Here is a 27,192-nt window from a genome sequence, read left to right on the forward strand (position 1 = left end):
GCTAAGTCCTATAAGGTCGTGAGTCAGAATCAACCCAATGGCACACACAACAACATGAAGCATTTAAAATGTAAATTTGGCACCTTTTCAAAACTTAAAAGTAAATAAATTATTTTAAAGTTTATTCTAATTACATAACCTTATCTTGCTTCATATTCAGCTTTCTTTAATACCTAGAAAAAGTTCAATAAATGTATAACAAGTATGCGTGATATAAATTAATTATAAATGATAAACTGTCTTTAAAAAAGAAACTTCTGACTTATTCAGACAATTAAACTGAAATAATTTCAAGAAGTATATCAAAGAATTATTTCTAATTTTTTTTTTTTCTGTATATAACGCTAAGGGTGATTCTGTCAGCTTTTAAACTTTTGTTTGACCTGCTTTGTCCAACACTTCGTGAAATGATAATCAGAACAGCACTGGGTGATGTCAATTTGCATTAATTCTTTCCCAAGGAAAGGTGTTCAGTATTCAAACTGTGTTTGTACTGGCACAATCTATTTATGTTTCAGCTTCATTTCTGAAAGTTTACAAGTACTGCTTCCTTTGGAAGACTGTTCTTTTTTGCAATTTCTCTTCTAAAAAACAACCTTTGAAAGGACAATAATGATATCCTATAAAGCTGCTTTCGGGGAAGTCATTAAGAAAATAATAAATATTTCAGAGACTTGAATAAAAATGTTATTTCTATATCAAGTTTAAATTTTACTGTTTTCATCATAGATACATTATGAAAAATAAAAACAATCGCTTACTCGTCTAAGAAAAAATTTCTCAATAAAGTAAATCTATCAGTGGTATTGCATTTGTTTTCATGTAAAGCATAGTTTTCAGCCACCAAGAAACATATGCATATATTGTTAAAATTATATAATTGTCCTCTAATTTAGTTATAGTAAAGACTGCATATTAACAAATGCCTAAATCTTTTGCTGATTCTCATAAATGACAACATGGGATAGTAAAAACATTCATTTCAAAGTTTCTTCATTTGAAAGAACAATGTAAATCACTAATTCAATACTCTCATATTCCATCTTGCTTAGAAAGCAATTAAGAGAAAGTTTTATTAAGATTCCAAATCTAGATTTTAATGGTTCTGAAATGAATTCTTGGCTCCTCTAATCACCTGGAGAATCAATAATAATAATAATTTCAAGTATAGTCATAAAGCAACCATAATTTAGTTGATTGTTAAAGGTCTTTTTCAAATTTTGCCCTTTCCACCTTTTTTCTGAAGTCGGTTTCTGGCTGGCTCCGTTAATACCAAGGGTTCTTGTATGACGACTGCTGGGTAATTTTTGCCTAATAGTTCAACTTCCACTTGCTGTCCCACTTTACTTAGCTCTACAGGGACGTATGCGAACGCCAGGCTCTTCTGGATGCTGTAACTGTAGCTTCCAGACGTTGTGTTGCCAACCACCTGAAAAACAAGAGCCAACACTCCTCAGCATCTCAGTCACTTCCTTGTACAGTACGGCTTTGTGCTTCATTTCCCCAGATGAAAAAACCTAAAGTATAGATGCAACTTACTGGATGAAAGTTTTATGAAATGCTATCTGTGGGGACAATGCCAGGGTCACAAGGAGCAAAACTCTACTTTTTTTTCAGAAGATTAATGAAAGTTTACAAATTACAAAAAATAATTATCAAAGTATATAACTACATTATTCTTAAATTTCTCATTTTAAAATAATACAACTTAATTTCATTAATGCCTGACACTATTTTACTCAGTTTCAAACCAGGAGATCTGATAGGAGGAAGAATGGAATATTTTCATTTTATTGTAAAAAAAAATTCTATCGTCAAACAAGCATGGCAGTAGTGCATAAAGAGGGGAAAATTAAAATATATATATATATATAATCAGAAAACCAAGGCAGTAAACATAAAGACTAATAATTGAGCCAAGATTTGTTCTGCACTTTGAAGTTGGGTGGAACTAGGTTAGTAGAGACAGAGTACAGATGGAGGATAAAACCTTCCAGGATAAGGGAAGACAAGAAGTTAGGAATTGACGAAGAAGCAAACAATCAAAATTAAAGAGGCTGAAATAAGGTAACTTGGGATGCCAAAGCAGAGGGGGGAGAAAACTAAACAGGGAATAAAAACTTAGGAGATGAAAACAAAGCCTTCATGCTACAAGAAAAATGTGCATAACAAGCCTTTCTAGATGATAAGAGAGCTAATGGAAACCAGATCTAAAGGAAAGAATGAAAGGGAGGAAAAAGCAGAGCACAGTAAAATACAAAAAATATATGTGTGTGTATATATATATATATCCATATAAAATACAGAAATGTCAGGTCAAAACACCGTACAAAAAGTAAAAGGAAGACAACAAAAGCTAAACATGATATATCCAAAAGAATCAAACCAGTTGCAATCCAGTCAATTCCAATTCATTGCGACCCCATGTGTGCAGAGTGGAACCATGCTCCATAGGGTTTTCAAGGCTGTGATCTTTCCGAAGCAGATAGCCAGGCTTTTCTTCCTAGGTGCCTCTGGATGAGTTCAAACCACCAACCTTTTGGTTAGCAACTGAGCACTTAACTGATCGTGCCAGACATATAGCCCTACTCAAAATGGCCTCTCCTGGCCACATGCCGTTGCCATAATCCTTACATCCCCATGTCTAGCATAGTGGGCTGCTTGTAGCTGGTGCTCAAAAAAGTTCATGAGCATGAATTTGCCTGGTGATCATTCAGCTGCCTTGGCAAAGAGCCTACTATAGTCAACAGTCAATCATAGCATTTCTAGTCTTTTAGATGCTGTTATGGATTGAATTTTGTACCTCTCCCCCATCCCCAAAAAAGTTATGCTGATGTCCTAACACTTGTAAATATGACCTTGTTTGAAAACAGAATATATTGTTATGGTAATAACAATTGTTATATATATTATATATGTTATGTTAAGGAGGTCATACCAGAGAATTGTCACCTTCTGAGTGGCACCTTATAAAACGAGTAGAAAGGACACATACACACAAAAAATATAAAATCTTGCCTGAGAGGAAGACAGACATCGTGTGAAGACATAGCTACAAGCAGTCAGAGAACACCAAGTAACACCCGGGGCTATAAGAGGAAGGACCCTTCCTAGAGCCCATGCCCTGATTTGGACTTCTAGCCTCCAAAAGTGTCAGAAAATAAATTTCTGTTCCTTAAAGCCACCCACCTGTGCTATATTTTGTTATGGCAGCCCTAGCAAACTAAGATAGATGCTAACACATTTATGATATTAAATACAGATGCCTATCTCTGTAGCCCCCTGTTTTTAATTATCTCTTTGAAATGTTAAATCAGAAGCTCTCAGTGTGATTTCTGAACTTATCACGGTAAAAAAAAAAAAAAAACCCAAACCCATTATTGTAGAGTCAATTCCAGCTCATAGCACCCTATAGGACAGAGTAGAACTGCCCCACAGGTTTCCAAGGCTGTAAATCCTTATGAAAGCAGACTGTCACATCTTTCTCCCTGCTGAGCAGCTGGTGGGTTGGAACCACAGACATTTCAGTTAGCAGCTGACCGCTTTAACCACTGGACCACCAGGACTCCTTCTTATTATGGAAAGAACTGGTTGATTAGGGGGAAAAAAAAAAAAAAAGATTTGAATGCATTCAATAGTAAACGCCTCTCCCTGGCAGATCATTAACTGCCAAGGCACTGCTGGGATAACACACCTGCTTTAAAATTGCTTTTCTCCTTTAGATTGTAGTTAAGTGACAGGAGGCAGGAATTTGGGTCAGGCAGGTTGGAGTTGTAATCAATGCTTTTTGAAAGGCTTTCTTGGTAACCTTGGTTTCACTTCCCAGTCTGTAAAGCAGAGATTTGTGTTTGGAGCCCTGGGAGCATTAACCCCCATTTGCCTGAGTATCTTAAGAAAAGAGGAAGAGGTTTCAGCAGATCTCTTGGTCCAATTCCCTGACTGGCTAGGTCAAAGCTCAGAGTTACTCTTCAGAGGCTGCATGCACAATTTCCTCAGCCTTTCCACCCTCCTCAAGTCCTGGCAGTGATCCATCTTGCAGTTGTTTCTGCATTAGCAACCTAAAGAAATAGGTATTTATTTTGTGAGTGCTGTTTTAAAAGTATTTATCAAGTGCTTTGCTTTCTGCTGGTATTTACTTTCATTTTTCCTTTAATTTCTCTCTTATCTCAGGGTTAACAGCCCAGAGTATCTTAGAAGTCTGGCTTTTTCTTTACCTTATTGCTAAATCTCTAGGGAAAGGTTTCCCCCAGGATAAATTTTAAATTGTTCTACCTTAAAATCTTCCAAGTTCAATTAAATCTATTCCTTCTTTTTGCTCAGTGAATACTAAGAGCAATTTGTCCACACCCTCTGCCTAACAGACTCTCATATTCTCTGTTAAGTCAGACACTGGATACCTTTTTTACTAATGTAAATAATACTAATTTATTTTTAGCCTTTTCTCATTTTCCTCTTAAACTATTAGACTTAGAGAAGTCTCTGACTTAAAGAAGATAATGTGGTAAACCGCCTTTGAAGGAGGTAGCATAATTTCAGCCGAATAATATGTGTCTCTTCAGCCATCCCTATGTGCGTAGTTTATAAATAATGAAAATCTTCTAAAATCTTTAAACTTCCTTCTCCACAAACCTCTTCTTCAAAATTTCCTTCCCAGCAAAGTCTTTTATTATGTCATCACTCAACAACATACAAACCCTTTTCATGCCTACCCTTATGTCTTGATTTTTTTTAAACTAATCCTTATTTAAAATTATAGTCTGTCCCTCCAGCACTGCCCATCCCCTAAATGGACTTTATTTTTCTCCAGAAGACTCATCACCATCTGCCACGCCATATATTTCATTGATTTTTTGTTTATTTCTCCCTCCCTGGAATGTAAACTCTCTGAGGGCAGTGATTTCTTTTCTGTTTCGCTCAGGGCTGCATTTTCAGTTCCTAAAATATTGCTGGCACACAGCAGACACTCCATAAAAATGTGTTGAATAAGTGAATAAGTTTTGTACCCTGTCTCTAGAATTAGAAATATTTGCAAGAAGAGAATACTAAATAGCAAAAGCAACATAAGCCAGGAGAAAGTCGGGAGGGGGGAGGGGGAGCAAAAAGTATTCCACATCATTCCAGAGTGTAAAGAAGATCAAAGAGGGCTATCTACACCAATAAAATGATGACCTAACTAAGCAGCAAAAAACAAGAGCTCATGTCAGGAAATCCAAGAGATAAGTTGTTAATAAAGAAACCTACAGTAAGATGAGCAGCTCTGTAAGCAGCTGTCATGTCATAGGAAAGATGAGGACCACAGCATGTAAATACACTGCACATATACGGCAAGAGAAATAAAATTGAAAAACAGAGCTTGGGTTTCCAGGTTTTTTAACTTTGAGTATCATCAGATTTAAGATGGGTAAAAATCTGTTAGTTGATCATGGTGATGTGAGGTTCATAGAGAATATTATAGCATAATGTATCTATCATCTCACAGTCCAGTAAAACACAGTGTTGGTGGAAGAATGGACATAGACTGAAGTGCTAAGAAAGTTTGATGGGAGAGAGTGAAAAATGTAAGACAAAGGAAAGATGAGCGGAGCAAATGTAATGACTAAGAAAAAAAATACTAGAGGTGGAAAGAACCTTAGATATTATTTCTTCCAACTGTTTCATTTTATAGATGAGAATACTGAGGCCAAGAGAGGCTAAGGCCAGGTTGTCGTCGTTGTTAGGTGTTGTCCAGTCAGTTCCGACACATAGAGACCCTACGCACAACAGAACGAAACACTGCCCGGTCCTGCACCATCCTTACAATCGTTGTTTTGCTTGAGCTCATTGTTCTAGCCACTGTGCCAATCCACCTTTTTGAGGGTCTTCCTCTTTTCCACTGACTCTGTACTCTGCCAAGCATGATGTCCTTCTCCAGGGACTCATCCCTCCTGACAACATGTCCAAAGTATGTAAGATGCAGTCTCGCCATCCTTGCCTCTAAGAAGCATTCTGGCTGCACTTCTTCCAAGACAGATTTGTTCGTTCTTTTGGCAGTCCATGGTATATTCAATATTCTTCACCAACACCACAATTCAAAGGTGTCAACTCTTCTTTGGTCTTCCTTGTTCATTGTTCAGCTTTCACATGCATATGATGCGATTGAAAATACCATGGCTTGGGTCAGGTGCACCTTAGTCTTCAGGGTGACATCTTTGCTCTTCAACACTTTGAAGAGGTCCTTTGCAGCAGATTTGCCCAATGCAATGCATCTTTTGATTTCTTGACTGCTGCTTCCACAGCTGTTGATTGTGGATCCAAGAAAAATGAAAGGTTAGCAGTTAGTTAATGGCAGAGCTGGTTATGAGTAAACATGATGTAAACCATGGTCAAATTTGAAATTGCAAGAAAAACATATACTAAGAAAAGAGAAACATTTTCATAGTAGCCAAAAGGTGAAAACAACTAAAATGTCCATCAATAGACGAATGGATAAGCAAAGTGTGGTACATACATACAATGGAATATTATGCAGCCATAAACAGAAATGAAGTTCTGATGCATTCCACAACATGGATGAACCTTGAAAACATTATGCTGAGCAAAGTAAGTAGTTGCAAGAGGACAAAAACTGTATAATCTCACTTACATGAAATAAGCAGATATATAGAAACCAAAGATTATTAATGGTTCCCAGGGGTAGAAAGGATGGAAAAAGGGAAAGGTTTTGTCTGAGGGGAACTGAATTTATGTTAATGATGGTAGAATGTTTTAATGAGGACAGTGATAATGGTGGTACAACATGAAAATGTAATTGATGTCATTGAGTCGTAAATGTGGCTGATGTTTTGGTGTGTATGCTTTCACTACAAGAAAAAAAAAAAAGAGATAGTGGACCAGAGATACAGAGCAGAAAGAGGAAGGCGGCATTGAGATAAGAGTAGAAACAGTTCAAACAGAAGAACAAGCTCAGCACAATTAAAGGTGAAGCTATAAAGGAAGTGGAGGTTAGCCTGAAAAGTATGGTAGAAAGGTGAAGGAGTTTGAGATCTGAGAAAGGCCTGTTGGCTTCACAGTATCTGAGAACGTCCACCTGCTATTTATATGTACAAGAACCTTGAGTATAGAATTATGTTCTAACAAGAATACAGTGGGGCATCAGCACAGGGAGAAGAGAAAGCAGATTGGAGTACTCAACATGGCTTAGAAGAAAGAACAAAAAACTCACAGTCCAACTATACCTGGGTTGGAAATCAACTCTATCAACATTAGCTGTAGAACCTCAGGCACTTTACTTAACCTCTCTGAGCCCCAAAACCTCATCTTTAAAATGAGGATGATCATATATATCTGGCAGGGTGTTATAAAATTAAATGATAGAGCACATGAAAAATATCTGGCACATAGTAAGAACTCAGTAGATGTTAGTTCTATGTCAACCTACCACCTGCAGCCCCAAATTGTCATTTCTTTAGTAATCCAAAAGCTCTAGGGCTCTTTCAGGGAGGTGCAAAGGTGATGCACTCAGCTGCTAACCAAAAGGTTGGTGGTTCAAACCCACCCCGCCACTTCATAAGAGAAAGACCTGGGATCTGCTCCCATAAAGATTACAGCCTAGAAAACCCTATGTGGCAGTTCTACTCAGTCACATAGGGTCAATATGAGTCAAAATCAATTTGATGGCACCACTACCACTCTTTTTGTCACTGAAGAGATGAAGAGGATGGAAAAAGAAATCAATTAGGCTGCAACAAAGGAGAAAAAGTCCAGGCATAGAATCTCTGAGCCTTGGGTATCGACCAAGCTGACCCTGTTCAATTTGGAGCTCAGATGAGTCTTGATGGAAGGATGATCCCACAGTTGGGCCCCACGCTGTGCCCTCCCCATGGTCTGAGCTGTGTGTCCCACAACTGCCTGATAACACCAGCCAGAACACATCAAAATGTTTAAGCAAATTGGGTTTTATAAATAGTCATAATAAGTGGAGGGAATGAAGTTCCTTTGGTAAGTAATTTAATTAACCTTTCTTTTATTGAATACAAATAGAATGAAGTGTAGCATTCCAAAAGGAGAGTAAGGTAACTTCACTCTCCCTAAAGAACCAAGTGGTTTCCATGTTCCATTTGACTTTCCAAAGTTCTACCCTCTATTGTCATAAATGTTTTCCTTTGGGTTTTTTTTTTCTTTCTTTCTGCTAATATGCTAAATAAAGAATTGCCTCTTTCTTAAAGGTCTCTGAGAATCTAAATCAGAATGCCAAATTCGTTAGGAAATTCATCTCTTGCATTCGCCGATATTGGTGTAGTGAGCAAACAGATCATTTTATCCTCTAAACCGTACCGCCCTCATTGTGCCATGTATTTTCAGTTCCTGGGTTTGTTTTCTTTAATCAAAGCATACAGGATTTTCTAAAATGAACAGCATGTCATTTTCCTTTCAGTTCATTGCTTTCTGTTTCTTGAATGTCAGCTCAGAAATGGTGATCGTATCATCCACTAAATAAATAACAAAAAATGCTAAGGATAAACAGACAGGAGGAACAGGAGACTTTCTGTTGCAGAAAAGATACCATGGTCCCCAGCAATGAGGTTCTCAGCACTCACCTTGCCATCATACCAGATGCTTTCATTTCCCTCTGGATCAACATCATCCGTTGCCAAGGTGAGGCAGACCAGTCTCCGTTTCAGCCCCTTGGCTTTAATCTGTTTCAGTGCTTGCTTTCCTATGAAGTCTGCTGGCTGCAGGAATCCAAGATAATGATGATGAATGAATACTCAGACACTGTGACAAGGTTAGAGATGCAAGCATTTAAATTTGTCTTTGCTATTTTCTCGCCAATTACACATTAAATAAAAATACAGATTGGATCAAACATCTAGACAAATATTTCTTAGTCCTCAAATGACAGGATCAGCCTTACCTGTTCCTTCAGAATATGTCAGACTTAAGGGTAATAACTTGTGATGACAATTTTACCCAAACCACTTAGGCAGAAAAACATAAGGGGTTATACTGTGATGGTGGATTATGAAAATGACCCTCATATCTAATGGTTCTGGACAGTGGTACTGGCTGTCAGTGAGCAAAGTGCAACTCAATTTCTGCCTATAGTAAGCCTTTCACAAGAAGGAGATTCACTTTTTTGAAACATTGTCCTTTTTTATTTTTTCCTTCTTCAGAATAATGGTCCCTGGAATATATTAACCTATTGGGTCATATTTGTTAGTTCACTTAAGAAACATCTATTAAGCCCTTACTATGACGCATGATGCTTGCTGTGTGGGTTACAAAATGAGTCAAAGACATTTTGATCAAAGAGCTTATTCTCTAACACTGTGTTTTCAATAATTTTTTTTTCTTCTTTCATGAAACACATGACGGATGACATTCCTATTCTTGATATACTCCCATGGGCACACCTAGGGTTATTCCCAATGCAACACAAGTGAGTGAGATCAACATTGTTATAAGGTTAACCTTGAATCCATTCTTATGTATTAAAAAAAAGTAAGAATCATGCAAAATTCAAGACTTTAGCATTTATTAGTAATACACCCAATAACTGAATAGGTCATACAAGTAAGCGATGAAATAACTCTTCAGTTAAAACACTTGGCTAATAAGAGAGATAAAATTCTACCCAATCAGACTTCCAAGGGAAACTTGATCAGTGTGAGAGGGTAAGAGCAACGAGCACAGGGCGAAAGGCTGATGTCCCAGTGGGACCTGGCTTCCAAATAAATGTACCCAAACAAGCATCTCTTATTTTATGAGGGGGAAAGAAGAGGTGTGATATACAAATTATTTCTCTGGTGAATGATATTTAATCAGAGATTATTGTTGTTAGGTGCCGTCAAGTTGATTTCAACTCATAGCAGCCCCATGTGACGAAGTAAGGTTGTCTAGGCGGGGATCTTCACAGGAGCAGTAGCCAGGACTTTGTCCCATGGAGTCACTGGGTGGGTTTTAACCACCAACCTTTCAGTTAGCAGCTGAGCACTTAACTGTTGCATCACCAGAGCTCCTTAATCAGAGCTTACAATGTAAAAAAACAAGTACTTGAAACAGTTCTCATATACAGACTACTCTCTGAAAGCAAAGAAAGGAAACAACCACAAACTTTCATTTCTTCCTTAGGCATAAAAGAAAAGGAAACAATATTTCATGCCAGAGATGACCACCATCACCAATACTTAGTGTTTATACAGGTCTTTCTGTACATAAAACATTTAGGATTGAGTGCAATAAATCCCCCCTTGAAATCCCAGTGAAGCAGCAGCCAGAGGTCCTCAAACACTTTCTGCCCAAGACACCTGGTTCACTTCTTTCTGATTCAGACTTCCAGGGTAAGCCCACACTTCCGGAAGATTCCCAGGGATATTACAACTCTGAATTGCTGACTGCACAGGAAACTAAGACACTGTTAAATTAATATACAAAATGAAAGTCTAATTTTTTTCTCTTTCCCTCTGTGACCTAGATGGAGATAACCAAGTACATAACTATAAAGCTTTAACATGAAGTCAGATAATAAAAATCAAAGACTGATCCAAGTTATTTAATATAGAACTACTGAAAAAAAAAAAAAAAAAAAAACAGCGAGGAGAATAACCCTTCAGGAAGAGCTTGATTTGCTTTGAGTTCTATATGTACAATAAATTCGTGATAACAAAAGTTGTAACAAAAGAAAGTTCATTAAATTAAAACATGTATATCTACCTAGATACATAAAGGAATACTATACTGAAATTATTTTTTTCTACGCTCTTAAAAGAAGACTTGCTACCATGGATAAATCATGATTAGAACTGATTTTAAGAAATGTGGTCCATGTAAGAGTCAATAGCTACAGTGAAAAACTGTAACACATTATTGTGTGGAAAAGCGTTCTGAATGCTGAACAAAAATTAGCAGGCAACTCACTATACAATGTGATTCATAGATTGCCAGGAGATCCTAAAGAGTTTTCTCACCTCCCGTCATAGTATCTGAGACTTTAACATTAGAGATTCATTTAGATAGTGAAGGTTTAAGGTCTTCCTGAATTTCCTTTTAAAGAGTTTTCTTTGAATTATTGATTCAACTGTTGTTATGCATCTGCTGTGTCTCAGATACTCCGTTAGGCCAAAAGTATTCAGAGCTAAGTAGGACATGGTCTTGTAGCTTGGAGAGGCCCCTGGGAAGATAAGGCCCTGCCCCGCCACATCGCAACATGTCCTGTCCTGAAATTAATACATCTCCTCAATGCTCTAACATGTCAGAAGAGAATAATTTGAGGTTACTGGAAACATAGGATGTGACACAGGATAGCACATGAAATCACCTATACGAATCTTCAAACATGGCTCATGATTGGTTCCGTTTGATGTTTGAGAGTGTAGAAATCACAAGTATTTTGTAAACTTAAAACAAAGGAAGTCTAATGTATGAACAAAGAAATGCAAACAAACAGATGCTCTGATAGAGGTTCGTACAGTGGGGGCCCAAGGAAGAGTGTGGTAAACTCGACTACCAAGGGTGGAAGAGTGGGGTTCTGTCAGCAACAGTTTTATAGAGGAAGTAGCTTGAGTTGAGTTTTGAAAGATGAGTATGTGCTCATAATAATTACTGTCTGCATAGTCTTTTCCAAAAGTGCTTGCACTTACATTGTTATTTGATCCTCACAACAACCCACAGATGGTGGATTCTGGACTAAAAGTGAACTAACTTAGCCAAAGGCAATCAACAAGCTGGTTAAGAACCAAGATCTCAGGAGTTTCAGCCTTATTCTTTTCCTCTACTTTGAGCTGCCTTAACTCCCCCACTTAAGTCAGTATCTCCTACACCTCTGGAGAGGTCATGGTGAAAGCCAGCCATGATCAAAGTTCTCAGAAATGGGGCCTTTTTTGGGTACTGGTTGAGAGCTACTGGGGTAGGTGCCAGGAGGCAGATGAGATGTGCTGGAATGGGAGCCTAACTCTGCCTTTGCCAAATTCACAATTTTACCAAATGCTAAGTAGAAACATAAGGTATCAGGCTAATCCTGAGAAAAACAGGAACAAGGGGAGAAAACTTTCTTTAGAAGAAAAAAACTTTAAACAAAGAAAATCTAATGTTTACATTTAACAAAAAAGAATAAACAATATTAGTAAATAACATTTACAATTTATTAAGCACTTGCTATGTTTTTTTTTTTTATGTGCCATGCATTATGCTGAGGGTTTGATGTTCATGAGCTCACCTAATCTCATGACAACTCGGTGAAAGAGATTTTTATCACGAGTTCATGAACTGAAAATCGTAACTGAGGCTCAGTTACATGGCAATATAAATCACTACCTTTTGATTTTATCCATATTTTTTAAAATGACTGTGCCTGGAGTCTATCACTGGAAAGTGTAGCTGATGTAAATACTCTGAATAAAGAATGTTTCTTTTGAATTACTTCTAGGTGGCCTGAACCTGTTTTGAATGACATTCATTAGACAAAAAAATATATTTGTACTACATGAAAGGATTACAAAACACCCTGAAGGTGAATAGGAATGACATTTGACATTGGCATTTTTTTTTTTTTTATCTGTATACCCTTGAGCTAGGAAGTGATCTTGTCAGTAATATCATCCTCAGACATGAATGAAAACAACACTCTAACAAACACCAACAGGAACCACAAACCTCTAACTAAAAGTAAGGAACACATACTTAAAGCACAAATAAGAAATGGCACCTGTGCCTTGAGGTAATTCTTCCTTCTCAAGGTAAACATGAGCCTGACTTGGGAAGAATTAATTTGGGCAAAGGCATTCCATTTTCACGTTACTTGGCTTTTCTCCCAAGACTGCAGATTTTACTCTACATTATCGTTATTTTGGAGCCCTGGTGGCAAAGTAGTTAAAAGCTTGGGTGCTAACCAAAAGGTCAGCAGTTCAAACCCACTAGCTACTCCTTGGAAACCCTATGGGGCAGTTCTACTCTGTGCTATAGGGTCACTATGAGTTGGAATTGACTTGACAGCAACGGGTTTGGTTCTGGTTTTATACAGTTATTAAACATAAATGAGAGAAATGTGTGCCTGAAGGTTAATGCTGTAATTAAAATTGGTGCCTTCGCGATGACCCAGGAACAGAAATATATTCCTTTAATAAGTCACTGACAAATTAACTGTATAAATAGCTACTCTGATAAACTTGTAAATTCCTGGATCACTGAGGTTATAGCTTAATAATAGTCCTGGCATGTAGCTTTAATAATTTTTAAAATTAAAACAGCCACCTGTAATACGTACTAAATATAACATCCACGTATATGAAAACATTAAGTAGATTTTCAGTGGAATGTAATTACTCATCTCTCTCTCTCTTTTTTTATTAGCTCTATTGAAAGCACACATATTATCTAAAAGCATATGTAAATAAAATAAAACAGTATTGTTTGGTTGTGATACTGAGGGCAATAGAGAGTTCTCAGATACGTGGTTAAAGTCAAATTTATTCTGCTATAGAGAGTTAGGGCAATGGGCTATAATAGACCAGGAGACAGATTATAACATCAGATGCTGGGCTTTCTCTCTTCCATATATGTGGAGTCAAGAACCTTTAAAAAAAAATCAAGGAAGTAATCAGTTTGACTTATTTTTGGCCAAAATCCTTTTTATCTAAATATGAAAGTTTCCAAAGACGTAAGGGAATCAGTGTAACATTCTTTGTGCAGTAAAGCCTCCTGTAGAAACCAGGTGCAGTGCTGGTTGTGGAATCACTCTCCTGTTTTACACCAAAGAGAGAATGGCAGAGACCCTCTGATCACCAGCTACTGTAAGTTGCAGAGTAGGGATGAGAACCCAAATGATAGGCTTGTGCCACTTCCCTCAATACTTCACTGAGAAGTTTCTCATTTAAAATGGGCTCAGGCAATAAGGCAAGAAAAGAAATAAAGGGCATCCAAATTGGTAATGAAGAAGTTAAACTGTCCCTATTTGCAGATGATATGATACTATACATAGAAAACCCAAAAGACTTCACAAGAAAACTACTGAAACTAATAGAAAAATTCAGCAGAGTAGCAGGATACAAGATAAGCAAACGAAATCAATTGGATTTCTATACACCGATAAAGCGAACGATGACAAGGAAATCAGGAAAACAATACCACTTGTAATAGCCCCTAAAAAAATAAAATACTTAGGAATAAATCTAAGCAGGGATGTAAAATACCTATACAAAAAAAACTACAAAACACTACTGTAAGAAACCAAAAGAGATCCACATAAATGGAAAAAACATAGCATGCTCATGGATAGGTAGACTCAACACTGTGAAAATGACATTCTACCCAAAGCAGTTTACAAATACGACACAATCCTGATCCAAATACCAATAACATTCTTTAAAAAGATGGAAAAACTAATCATTAACTCTATATAGAAAGAAGAAGCCTTGGATAAATAAAGCTCTATAGAAAAAGAAGAATAAAGTAGGAGGAATCGCACTACCTGACCTCCGAACCTACTCTATAGCTACAGTAGTCAAAATAGCCTCGTACTTGTGCAATGACAGATACATTGACCAATGGAACAGAATTGAGAACTGAGATGTAAATTCAGCCACCTACAGTCACCTGATCTTCAACAAGGGCCCAAAGTCCATTAAATGGGAAAAAGAAAGTCTTTTTAACAAATGGTACTGGCAAAACTGTATGTCCATCTGCAAACAAATGAAACAGGACCCACACCTCACACCATACACAAAAGCTGATTCAAAATGGATCAAAGACCTATATATAAAGCCAAGAACTATAAAGTTCATAGAAGAAAAAATAGGATCAATGCTAGAGGCCTAATTCATGGCATTAACAGGATACAAACCACAACCAACAACACACAAACTCTAGAAGATAAGCTAGACAACTGGGATCTTCTAAAAATTAAATACTTATGCTCATTTAAAAATTAAATACTTATGCTCACCAAAAGGGTAAAAAGAGAACCTACAGACTGGGGGAAAAAAAACTTCTGGCTATTACAAATCGGACAAAGTTCTAATCTCTAAAATCTATAGGAAAATCCAATGCCTCCACAACAAAAAGACAAATAATCCAATTAAAAAATGGGCAAAAGAAATGTCTTCACCAGTGAAGACATTAAAGTGGCCAACAGACACATGAGGAAATGCTCTCGATCACTAGCCATTAGAGAAATGCAATCAAAACCACAATGAGATACCATCACCCCTGCATTACTGGCACAAAAAAAAAAAAAAAAAACAGGAAATAACAAATGTTGGAGAGGCTGCGAGGAGATCGGAACTCTTACGCAGTACTGGTGGGAACACAAAATGATACAAACATTTTGGAAAATGATATGGTGCTTCCTTAGAAAGCTAGAAATAGAAATATCATATGATCCAGCAATCCCACTCCTATGAATATATCCTGGAGGAAAAAGAGTTCTCACAAGAATGGACATATGCACTCCCATGTTCATTGCAACATTGTTCACAAAAGCAAAAAGATGGAGACAACCTAGGTGACCATCAACCAATAAATGGATAAACAAACTATGGTACATACACACAATAGAGTATTGTGCAACGACAAAGAACAATGATGAATCTACGAAGCATCTCAGAGTAGGGATGAATCTGGAGGGCATAATGCTGAATGAAATAAGTCAATCACAAAAGGACAAATATTGTATGAGACCACTAATGCAAAAACTCATGAAAAGGTTTACACACAAAAAGAAACAACCTTTGATGGGTATGAGGGAAGGGAGGGGTGGGGATGGAAAAACACTAAATAGACAATAGATAAGTGGTAACTTTGGTGAAGGGTAAGACAGTACACAATGCTTGTACAAGGCTAGTTCATGGAAGCTCCATAGACACATCCAAACTCCCTGAGGGACTAAATTGCTGGGCTGAGGGCTGTGGGCACCATGGTCACAGGGAATATCTAGCTCAATTGCCATAACATAGTTTATAAAGAAAATGTTCTACATTTTACTTTGGTGAGTAGCGTCTGGGGTCTTAAAATCCTGTGAGTGACCGTCTAGGATATTCCACTGGTCTCACCCTTTCGGAACCAAGGGAGAATGAAGAAAACTAAAGATGCAAGAGAAAGACTAGTCCAAAGAACCAATGGACCACAACTACCACACCCTCCACCAGACTGAGTCTAGTACAACTAGATGGTGCCCAGCTACCACCACTGACTGCTCTGACAGGGATCACAATAGAGGATCCTGGACAGAGCTGGAGAAAAACATAAAACAAAATTCTAACTCACAAACAAAGACCAGATTTGCTGGCCTGACAGAGACTGGAGAAACCCCAAGAGTATGGCCCCCAGACACCCTTTTAGCTCAGTAATGAAGTCACTCCTGAGGGTCACCCTTCCGCCAAAGATTAGATAGGCCCATAAAATAAAATGAGACTAAAGGCACACACCAGCCCAGGGGCAACTAGAAGGCAGGAGGGGACAGGAAAAGCGGTAATAGGGAACCCAAGGTCAAGAAGGGAGAGCGTTGACAAGTCATGGGGTTGTTATCTGATGTCATAAAACAATACGTACTAACTGTTTAATGAGAACCTAGTTTGTTCTGAAAGCCTTCATCCAAAGTACAAAAAACAAGGGGGGGAGGGCAGTGGAGGGACCATCGTTTGAGAACAATCCTGGCAGGAATCCCTTTGTACAGCATATGACCATTAGTCTCCCAGTCCAACTGATAAAACCATGTACCGGCTCTGTTCATTTGGGGATGGGTTGACTGATTCACCACCTCACAAAGTTATGCCATTATTTGCTTCATATTCATATCATTAGAATCACAGAAGTGTTTTTTTTTTGTTTGTTTGGTTTTTTTTTTTTGAGTTCTGATGTCTTATTTAGAAACACAGACACCAGTGAATCCATAAAAAATCCTTGGCATTTAGTTTTTCTTCCTTTCTTTTAAATGCCACACCAGTTAGACAGTCCTAGATAATAAAAGTATTTACAAATTGAATAGAAATTAAATACAAAATAACTGAAGAGCAAATTACTTATGCATTGATTCATTTTGCACTCCTCCTGTTCATCTTCTGTTTCATTTTTCTTTGCCGTTTGTGTATCCTTTTCTTTCTTGCTTTCAAATCAACTTTCGGTTCTGGTTTTACCCACTGTATTTCTATCGGTTTTTCCTCAGCTGGTGTAACGAAAACATGTGCAGTGAGACCATATGGTAGAATAGTCTTTGGTCCTTTCTTTCTCAGTTTCTGCACATCTTTCACTTGCTGTTTCTCTTTGTATTTCACAGCTGTGATGGATCTTATGATACAGCTATGCATGTTTGGTGACTGGTAGTGAGGATTTTCATATGAAGTTGGTCCTCCAAAACCTCCCTGGAAAATCTTTATGAGATTTAAGACAAAACAAGGTCCTCTTTCTACAAGATCAGCATCTTCCTCTATAATCAGAAAGCTTCAAAACCGTATCCTATTATCCAAAATGGTGAAAGTAAACACATGGTCCACAAATGGCTGGCTTTTGGGATGATACCGTGGTGTACGAAAGATCTGAATTAAGAGTTCTTTTTACAAAGCATAATGTGGTAATTTATCAAAAGCAGGGTCAAAAGACAAACGAGTTCGACAACCTTTCAGTTTCCAGTCATCTTTAGTTCAGCTAAGGTATGAATATTTTGAACAAGGAATTTAGCAGATGGCCCATGAGGTGAATTTGAAAGCCACCTATACAGATTGTTTTTTCTTGGCCTCAAAATAAATACATTTATTGCAGTTTTTCATTTCACAGACCTCATTAATCATGAACAACTTATCTTTCCGATCCATTTTAGTATCTGCTTTAGAATGAGGCATCAACATTCTTAAATCTTGCATTAAGTGTCTTGTTCTGAAATTTATTCCTCTGGAGGAAAAGGTGAGAATCCGTTCTTTATTCTTCCACTTGCCCTTGCAAATGGGACCTGGGGTATGGTCTCTATCCTCTTCCTCAGCCTCCTCTGCGCTGTCGTGCAGCTTACCCGGCGGCCCGGCATCTTTTTTGTTCCTTTTTGGCCTCTTGGACTGGATTACCAGGTCTCCACGCTGTTTCCTCTTGGTCGCTGCCGTCTCAGAATCACGGAAGTTTTTAAGCAAGCAGGAAACTTAGTCCAATCTCATTTTTCATATGAGAAAACTAAGGTTCAACGAAGTTAAGGGTCTTGGCCCAGAGTGCTCAAGTGAATTACTATCACTGAGCCCTGAACCCAGGCTTCTTAACTCTCTGTTTCTCTTCCACTATGCACAGCTTCTTAATATTCTACATACTAAAATTATAATAAGCTTGATTTCAATACCCGTTTGATAGTAAAATGTTAAATTATTAGTTTAGCAAGTTCAGTCTGTTAGTATTGTCTGGAAAATGAACACCTTCACATACATGTACTTTTCATTCTCTGCCCTCAGCAATTCAAAGACACAACTCAGCTAGCACTTCCCTAACCAAAATTACTAACTGATTAAGAATTCAGCCTCAAAAAAACCTCTGAATATAACTAGAAAAGAGACCCTAATAACTAAAAGAGAGGATAAACAGAAACCTGGTGAAAATATTTAAAAATTCTCTACACCAGGTAAATAATTAGGTTAATTAGTATTTGAACCAAAAATGATTTTTCAAAACTTAAAATAGCCCCATTACATGTCTCTTATGACTTTATGTTTAAAGAGAACATTTACTCAAGTTTTTTGGGTCTAATGATTCAAAGGAAAACTGTGGAATGGACTTGTGGCTTTGTCAGGTGTGCTTTTATGTTTAACTGCATTTGCAACAATTACAATATGTAGTTTTTATTTCTCTAGACTAGAGCGAAGAACAATTACCCATTTGGTGTTTTCATATAGCATTTCAAAATATGGAAAACTGCTAGGCCTCATTTATGTTTTTCTTATTTCCTTCAATAATTATTTCCTTTGCATTTAGGCCTAAGATGAGTTGTTTAATAGAGACAAAAGATCTTGCTTGCTGGAACATTCTAGAACTTGAAAGATTTTAGCTATAGCTGCTCTGTCCTAAAAGAGTGAATTAGACCAGATACAATAAAAAGGAAGAGAACTTCTAAAATCTATATGATTCTGTCAAAACTCAACCACAAAAAGACAAACAACCCAATCAAGAAGTGGGCAAAGGATATGAACACACATTTCACTAAAGAAGATATTCAGGCAGCTAACAGATACATGAGAAAATGCTCTCGATCATTAGCCATTAGAGAAATGCAAATTAAAACTACGATGAGATTCCATCTCACTCCAACAAGGCTGGCATTAATCCAAAAAACACAAAACAATAAATGTTGGAGAGGCTGCAGAGAGATTGGAACTCTTATGCACTGCTGGTGGGAACGTAAAATGGTACAACCACTTTGGAAATCTATCTGGCGTTATCTTAAAAAGTTAGAAATAGAACCACCATACAACCCAGAAATCCCACTCCTCGGAATATACCCTAGAGAAATAAGAGCCTTCACATAAACAGATGTATGCACACCCATGTTTATTGCAGCTCTGTTTACAATAGCAAAAAGCTGGAAGCAACCAAGGTGTCCATCAATGGATGAATGGGTAAATAAATTGTGGTATATTCACACAATGGAATACTACGCATCGATAAAGAACAGTGACGAATCTGTGAAACATTTCATAACATGGAGGAACCTGGAAGGCATTATGCTGAGTGAAATTAGTCAGAGGCAAAAGGACAAATATTGTATAAGACCACTATTATAAGATCTTGAGATAGTATAAACTGAGAAGAACACATACTTTTGTGGTTACGAGGGGGGGAGGGAGGGAGGGAGGGAGAGGGTTTTTTACTGATGAATTAGTAGATAAGAACTGCTTTTGGTGAAGGGAAGGACAACACTCAATACGTGGAAGGTCAGCTCAATTGGACTGGACCAAAAGCAAAGAAGTTTCTGGGATAAAATGAATGCTTCAAAGGTCAGCGGAGCAAGGGCGGGGGTTTGGGGCCCATGGTTTAAGGGGACTTCTAAGTTAATTGGCAAAATAATTCTATCATGAAAACATTCTGCATCCCACTTTGAAATGTGGCGTCTGGGGTCTTAAATGCTAACAAGCGGCCATCTAAGATGCATCAATTGGTCTCAACCCACCTGGAGCAAAGGAAAATGAAGAACACCAAGGTCACACGACAACTAAGAGCCCAAGAGACAGAAAGGGCCACAAGAACCAGAGACCTACATCATCCTGAGACCAGAAGAACTAGTTGGTGCCCGGCCACAATCGATGACTGCCCTGACAGGGAGCGCAACAGAGAACCCCTGAGGGAGCAGGAGATCAGTAGCATGCAGACCCCAAATTCTCATAAAAAGACCATACTTAATGGTCTGACTGAGACTAGAGGAACCCCGGCGGTCATGGTCCCCAAACCTTCTGTTGGCACAGGACAGGAACCATCCCCGAAGACAACTCATCAGACATGAAAGGGACTGGACAGTGGGTAGGAGCGAGATGCTGATGAAGAGAGAGCTAATTATATCAGGCAGACACTTGAGACTGTGTTGGCATCTCCTGTCTGGAAAGGGGATGGGAGGATAGAGAGAGTTGGAAGCTGGCAAAAATGTCACGAAAGGAGAGACTGGAAGGGCTGACTCATTAGGGGGAGAGCAAGTGGGTGTACAGAGTAAGATGTATATAAACTTATATGTGACAGTCTGACTTGATTTGTAAATGTTCACTTGAAGCTCAATAAAAGTTAATTAAAAAAAAAAGAAGAGAACTAACATTTAATGAGGTAAAAATGTTCTTTGTCTCATTTAATAATAACAAACTTATGAAGTGCATATTTTTTTCATTTTATAGAAGAGAAAAACTGAAGTGCTTATAGGTCAAGCAGTTTGCTTGGTCTTAGCACCACTGAGTGGCAGAGCCATGATTCAGACCCTTCAACAAATATGTACTAAGCCCCTACTAATTATCAGACATGGTGTTAGGCCCTAAGGATGCTCACTCAACCTCTGTCCTCAAGAAACTCACAGTCTAGCTGAGGAGGCTAGGATTATGGTGTGGTAAGTTCCAACCTCTCTCTGGCTTTATTACCATCCATATATGAATGATTTAAATCCACACCTCCAGAGCACAGCTCTCCAGACCTGTGTGCCCAGCTGCCTTCTGAGGCTTTCTTCTTGGCAGTCCTACAAGCCCTCCAGTCCCACAAGTCCTCCCAACCTTCCAACCACACCCCTCTTCCTTTGTTTCCCACTTTATTACTGTTATCCAAATCCTCTTTTCTACCCCCTCACATGCAGGCCCATTCTATTTGCTAATACCCGCCCCCCCATTCTTCTCCCTCTTCACACCACTGCCTTGGTTGAAGCCTTCAACATCTCTCCACTGGGTTTCTTCAGTAATTGGGAAAATGATCTCCAAGTCACCATGCTACACTCTTTTAACCTGTTCTCCAGCATCAGAGTGTCAATCCTTACTCAAAATCCATCAATGGCTCCCCAATGTCTCTAAGATAGGCTCCAAATTCCTAGCCTAGCAGGCAAGGTCCTTCAAGATGAGTTCCTCATACTTCTCTGGCATCATCTCTTGACACTGCTTTCAACAAAAAAAGAAAATATTTACTAAGCCAGCCCTGAGCTAGGTCTGTAAGCAAAACAGATTTTGTATTGTAGCAGCTGTACTCAAGAAGCAGGTCTCTGGGTGGCACAAACAGCTTGTGCTCACAAACTGGTTGGCAATTCAAACCCACTCAGTGGCATGGCAGAAGAAAGTCCTGGGGATCTGTCTCCATAAAGATTACGGCCAAGAAAATTCTATGGAGATCAGTTCTACTCTGTAGTACATGAGGTCACCATAAGTGAGGATCGACTCAATGGCAATGGGTTTGTTTTTTATGGTACTCAAGAAGTTTACATTCTTTTAAGAAATAAAAGAAGAAAAAATAAATAATAAACTGGAATAAGTATATACGGGGAATAGGCAAGGGGCTGATAGTCTAGCAGAGGAGATCTACTTTACAGAAAGTAGATTATGAGCCATGACTAGGGTGGATGTGAAGATGAGGATGGGGGTGAAGGTTGAGAGCATTGGTGGGGAGAACACATGGCCCTAAGGCAGGAAAGAGTTTAGGGTATTTGAAACACACACACACAAAAGAAAATGCATCATGAGCAGGAGGGAGAGTTGGAAAGAGGAGATTAGAGAGCTAAAGACGGGCCAGATCAAAAAGAGCCCTGTTGGCCATTGTAATAAGTTTGAGTTTTATTCTAAGTTAAAAAATGGAAGGGTTTTAAGTGGAGGAGTGGATATCCTTCAATTAGCTTTGTAACTCTGGCTGCTATACGTGGGTTGGAGAAGAAACAGCAAAAATACATAACAAAAATCAGTTAAGAGGGTGTCTGAGCAGTCCAAGCTTGAGACAACAGTGGCCTGAATAAAGACAACCGCAGAGAAGATGGGGATAAATCTGAGATTACTTTGAAGTTGAAATTGACAAATCTTGCTGATTCATTTACCATAATTAAAAAAAAAAAAGATAATACATCATTATCAATTGGGTTTATCATTGCAAGGTTGCCTTAAATTTGAAAATTAACCAATGTATTTTACCTTTTACCATAAAAATTAAAAAAGAAAAAATCATTCTTCAGTAGATGCAGAAAAAGCATTTGCCAAAATCCAATGTTCATTTCTGATTAAAAAAAAAAATGTTTAGCAAACTAGGAATATAAGGGAATGTTAGTTAAGCTGATAAACAGCAACTATGAAAAACCTGGAAACCCTACAGCTAACCTCACACTTGATGATGAAAGACTGAATGCCTTCCTTCCACCTAAGATCAGGAACGAGATAAGGATGTCTGCTGTGATCACTTCTATTCAATTTTGTTGAAGGTTCAACCAGTGGAGTTCTAACCAGTGCAAGAAGGAAGGAAAGAAGGAGGGAAGGAAGGAAGGAGGGAGGGAGGCAGGAAGGAAGGAAGGAAAGGCAACTAGATTACAACCAAAAACCCAAACCCATCGCCACCAAGTCGATTCCGACTCATAGCGACCCTGTAGGAAAGAGTAGAACTGCCCCACAGAGTTTCCAAGAAGCACCTGGTGGATTCGAACTGCTGACCTTTTGGTTAGCAGCTGTAGTACTTAACCACTACAACACCAGGGTTTCCCCAGATTGCAAAGGAAGGGGAAAATCTTTGTTTCATACGATAGGATTGTCAATGTAGAAAATTTGATGGAATCTATAAAAAAAGCTACTAGAACAAATAAGTAAGTTTGGCAAAGTTACAGACTTGGTGTTTGTTGCAGAGGAGTCAATTCTGACTCATGGCAACCCCACAAGGGCAGAGCAGAACTGCTCCATAGGGTTTTCAAGTCTGTGACCTTTGGGAAGCAGATCTCCAGCCTCCCCTAGGTGGCTTCCAAGTGCCAACCTTTTGGGTTCTGGGTGGGTTCAAACTGCCAACCTTTCGGGTTCAAATTAAACTGCCAGCCTTTCCTCTAGTAAGTGGAGCACTTAACCATTTGCACCACCCAGGGACCTGTAATAAGTGAGTTTAGCAAAGTTACAGAATATAATATTTATACAAAAACCAATTTTATTTCTATATACTGGCAGCATACAACTGAGAATTTCTATATACTGGCAGCAAACAACTGAGAATTGAAATAAAAATACCATTTACAGAGTTCCAGTGTGACCCAGCCAGCTCGGTGACCTTGGCATGTTTAATAAAACCAATACTAAACCCACTGCCATTGAGTCATTTCCACTCACAGTGACCCTATAAGACAGCAGAACTGCCCCACAGGGTTTCCAAAGCTGTAAACCTTTATGGAAGCAGACTGGCACATCTTTCTCCTGCACATTCTCAATAAGGCTGTTAAAATAATAAAAGTAAAATAAAAGCAATCTGAAAATTATTCCCAACCATTCCTAGCCCAGGGTTTTCATGGACTTCCAAATTATAAACCAGTTTAATAGCACACTTAAGCTTTTAGGGTGGAAATACAGTATTGTTTAATAGCAGAGAATTAGGTATATATGAGGATGATAGTCCAGTGGCTGTCATTTAATGTATTCTGAAAGGTATCTCAGGGATGACAAATTATACTTCAGCCTAGGTTTTGCCTCTTTCTTTTCTTTCTCTTCCTACTTCCTTTCTTTCTCTCTCTTTCTTTCCTTCCCTCTTTCTCTTAATCTTATCCTTCAAGATTGGAAATGAGTAAGAGAATAAGAATGGCTTAATTAAAATGACAGAATTATGTGGCTCATATAGAAACATGGCACCAATGTCTTCCACCACTATGCCAGTTGGCAAGAATTTTAGACTTGCAAGGAAACTTTCATTTTACAGATTAGAAATTTCACATACAAAATGAAGTTAAAGAGTTTTCCCAAGGCTACACAGCTAGAATGAGGTTTTTTTTGTTGTTGTTTTGTTTTTTTAATTCACTTACTGCCCAATTCCAAAAGAACTACCAAGGTCAGAGTATTATTAACCAGTGGCCTAGCCAGAATAGGTCACAGATCTACTAATTTACTCCCAATCCACTGCAGATTTTGTACTACCATCATCAGACCAGTTCACCTATTTTTCTGCTTTCCTGTTTATTCCAGGACCATAACTAGTATATGAGGTTAAAAAGACTACGACAGTGGTTCTCAATCTTTACTGCATAATAAAACTACCTGGGGAAGTTTAAAAACAAAAAATCCATGCCCAATCCTATGCCCAGAGTTGATGCAATTGGTTTGGGGTAGGTCAGTGAGTCTCAAACTTCAGCATGACTGAGAGTTACCAGAAAGCCTTATTAAATCAGAACCAAACTTTTTTATCTTTGGGGTCTGGAAGGGGGCCCACTAATTTGCATTTCTAACAATCCCCAAGTGATATTGATGTTGCTGGTCTGTGGACCCCACTTTGTGAATCACTGGAATAGGGCATCGGGTAATTTTTTAAAGTTCCCCAATACATTCACGTTCAGACAGTTGAAAGTCATTGCTCTGAGACCATGGTTCTCAATCTTTTCTGGAATCATCTGGGGAATCAAAAAAAAAAAAAAAACTAATGCCAATCCTTTACCCCAGAGATTCTTTTCTAATTGATCTGGAGGGTAGCTTGGGCCTTGGGATTTTTTAAAGCTCCCCAGGTGATTCTAATGTGCAGCCAAGACTTAGCATCACTGAAAATCTGCTGTCTCCTCAATTCCTATTACCATTTAAGCTAAAATATTCCCTTTCTGTTTGAAGAAGTCAATCTATTCAGACTAAGCCAAAATGGAGCTGGGTACTTTACCACTACGCTGTATTAGAAATTCCATTTTAACTGGCTGTCTATGAACAATTTCTTTCCACTCTGATGTTTTAATAATAGTTAACATTCACTGAATGCCTAGGATGTTGTAGGCCTCATGGTAAGTGCTTTATTTTTTTATCAATTCTTTTGTTTGATGTTTGCTTATTAAATAGTTATGCTTTAAATAATTTTTCCCCAGAAACAGACCCTGTATTGTCTAGGACCAACATTGTTTTCTAGCTTATGATGAATGTATATCACATTTTATTTTGTTTCTACTGGTTAGAAACCTAAGACATGCTACATTGTGTGTGTGTATCTCTTACAGAAAAGCAAGAGAAAACAGTTCTTCTATTTGCTTAAACATATTTTTGTTTTTATTATTATGCTTTGTACTTGGTACTTGTTGAATCTGGGTAGGGGTTCTCTGGCAACAGACAAAGATTCAATAATTCTAAGGGGAAAATTCCAACAACATCTATGACTCTATTCTAAGCCAGCTGATTTTCCATTTGCTCTTGATTAACACATTTCTTCCATTTCCAACTAAAAGAAATGCCACTGATTTTTTCCCCTGAAAAGTAATGTCCTTTGTAATAAATCACAATACCATTTCTAGTGGTGATATGAATAGCTTTGGGTAAAGGGGTTTTGTTTGAGGAGATGATAAAGTACATTCAATTATTTTTACCTGTATCAGTTTTGGTAAATGCTTCCTTTCAGACCCTCCCCCGCCTCCCCCCTGCCGGCTCACTTTCCACAGGATGATATGTTTATCTCTGCTCGACAGCATTCCTCAGGTAGAACGTTATTTTCATAATTAACTCTAAGAATTTATTCTATAGTTTTAACTCCTGAAATGCCAGGTGTTTCAAGCTTCATGAGATCTGAGAATTATTTTATTACTTAGAATTATTACTTTAGACCTGTGGCCTTAGCAAGGTGTTTAGTAAGTGGTGCTTAATGTTTGCTAGATGAATGAGTGTGTGCATATATGTGTGTTCCCCTCACAGCCCTCAATGTCCCGTGGGACTGAGGCTCAAACAACTCTAAAGAATAAGGAGGGTAAGTGCCATTGGACCATCTTCCTTTGTGGTCTAAGGTCTCTTCAGAACTCCATTTCTCTTTTTCCTACTTTCATGCTAACTTACTAGGAAGACATTCACCCTAAGAAGGCCTCATAGCCCATTTCCTCAGTGTAAGAAGAAAATGGGTATTTTTCTTCTCAAAATGGGCAGGGCAGCTATTCTCTGATATATTACTGTAAGACACAAAATTCGTTATAACAAAACATGACTGTGGGAGGTATCAATTGGTAAGACGTATCCCATTCAAATGCTATCATGTATGTTGCCAAAAAAAAAAAAAAAAGACTTCCTGGGCAGTTTCTCAAGGTTTGTAGGCCCATTAGGGGGAAAGGACCTGTTGGGAAAGTGGTGGGTGAAATAGCCCAACAACAGAGGTCAGAGGTCAGCATTCAACCTGTGGCTAAGGCAAATGACTGAACCTAAGTCACTTGACCCCTCTCTGCTTTGGTTTCCTCACCTGCAAAGTGAGGAGGCTGTACTGAGTGATTTCCAGGAATCCTGCTAGCTCTGACACAGTCTGCATCTCTATATTTTTTCTTCATATTATGGTTTATACAATCAATTGTGCTAAAACCGTTAAGGGCCAAGAAGAGAATTTTACATATTTGCTTTGAGGGACAGGAAAGAAATGATTTTAAACAATTGTAAAATGCTAATTTTGGGGGGGCGGGGAGGGGTGAGGTCTTGAATATAAAGTTCCCTGGATGGTGCAAATGGTTTGCATGTGACTATTAACCTAAAGGTTGGTGGTTCAAATCCACTCAGTGGCACCATAGAAGAAAAAGCCTAGGGATCTGCTTCCATAAAGCTTACAGCCAAGAAAACCCTATGGAGCAGTTCTACTCAG

The 27,192-nt window shown here is 38.3% G+C and overlaps 1 protein-coding gene and 1 pseudogene across 1 annotated transcript in view; both read right to left on the reverse strand.

Moving 5' to 3' along the window:
* Nucleotides 1-993: 993 nt before the first annotated feature.
* Nucleotides 994-27,192, reverse strand: part of DMGDH (dimethylglycine dehydrogenase) — an 89,543-nt gene continuing 63,344 nt past the window's right edge. The window contains exons 15-16 of the mRNA XM_023545578.2: nucleotides 8,577-8,711; nucleotides 994-1,429 (exon numbers count right to left, since the gene is read on the reverse strand). Coding sequence (XP_023401346.2) covers nucleotides 1,214-1,429; nucleotides 8,577-8,711 — 351 coding nt within the window. The 3' untranslated portion in view covers nucleotides 994-1,213. The remainder of the gene's footprint in view (nucleotides 1,430-8,576; nucleotides 8,712-27,192) is intronic.
* LOC104845717 (ribosome biogenesis protein BRX1 homolog) lies at nucleotides 16,706-26,868 on the reverse strand (annotated as a pseudogene).

Source organism: Loxodonta africana, chromosome 2 (assembly GCF_030014295.1).
Source record: "Loxodonta africana isolate mLoxAfr1 chromosome 2, mLoxAfr1.hap2, whole genome shotgun sequence".
NCBI lineage: Eukaryota > Metazoa > Chordata > Mammalia > Proboscidea > Elephantidae > Loxodonta > Loxodonta africana.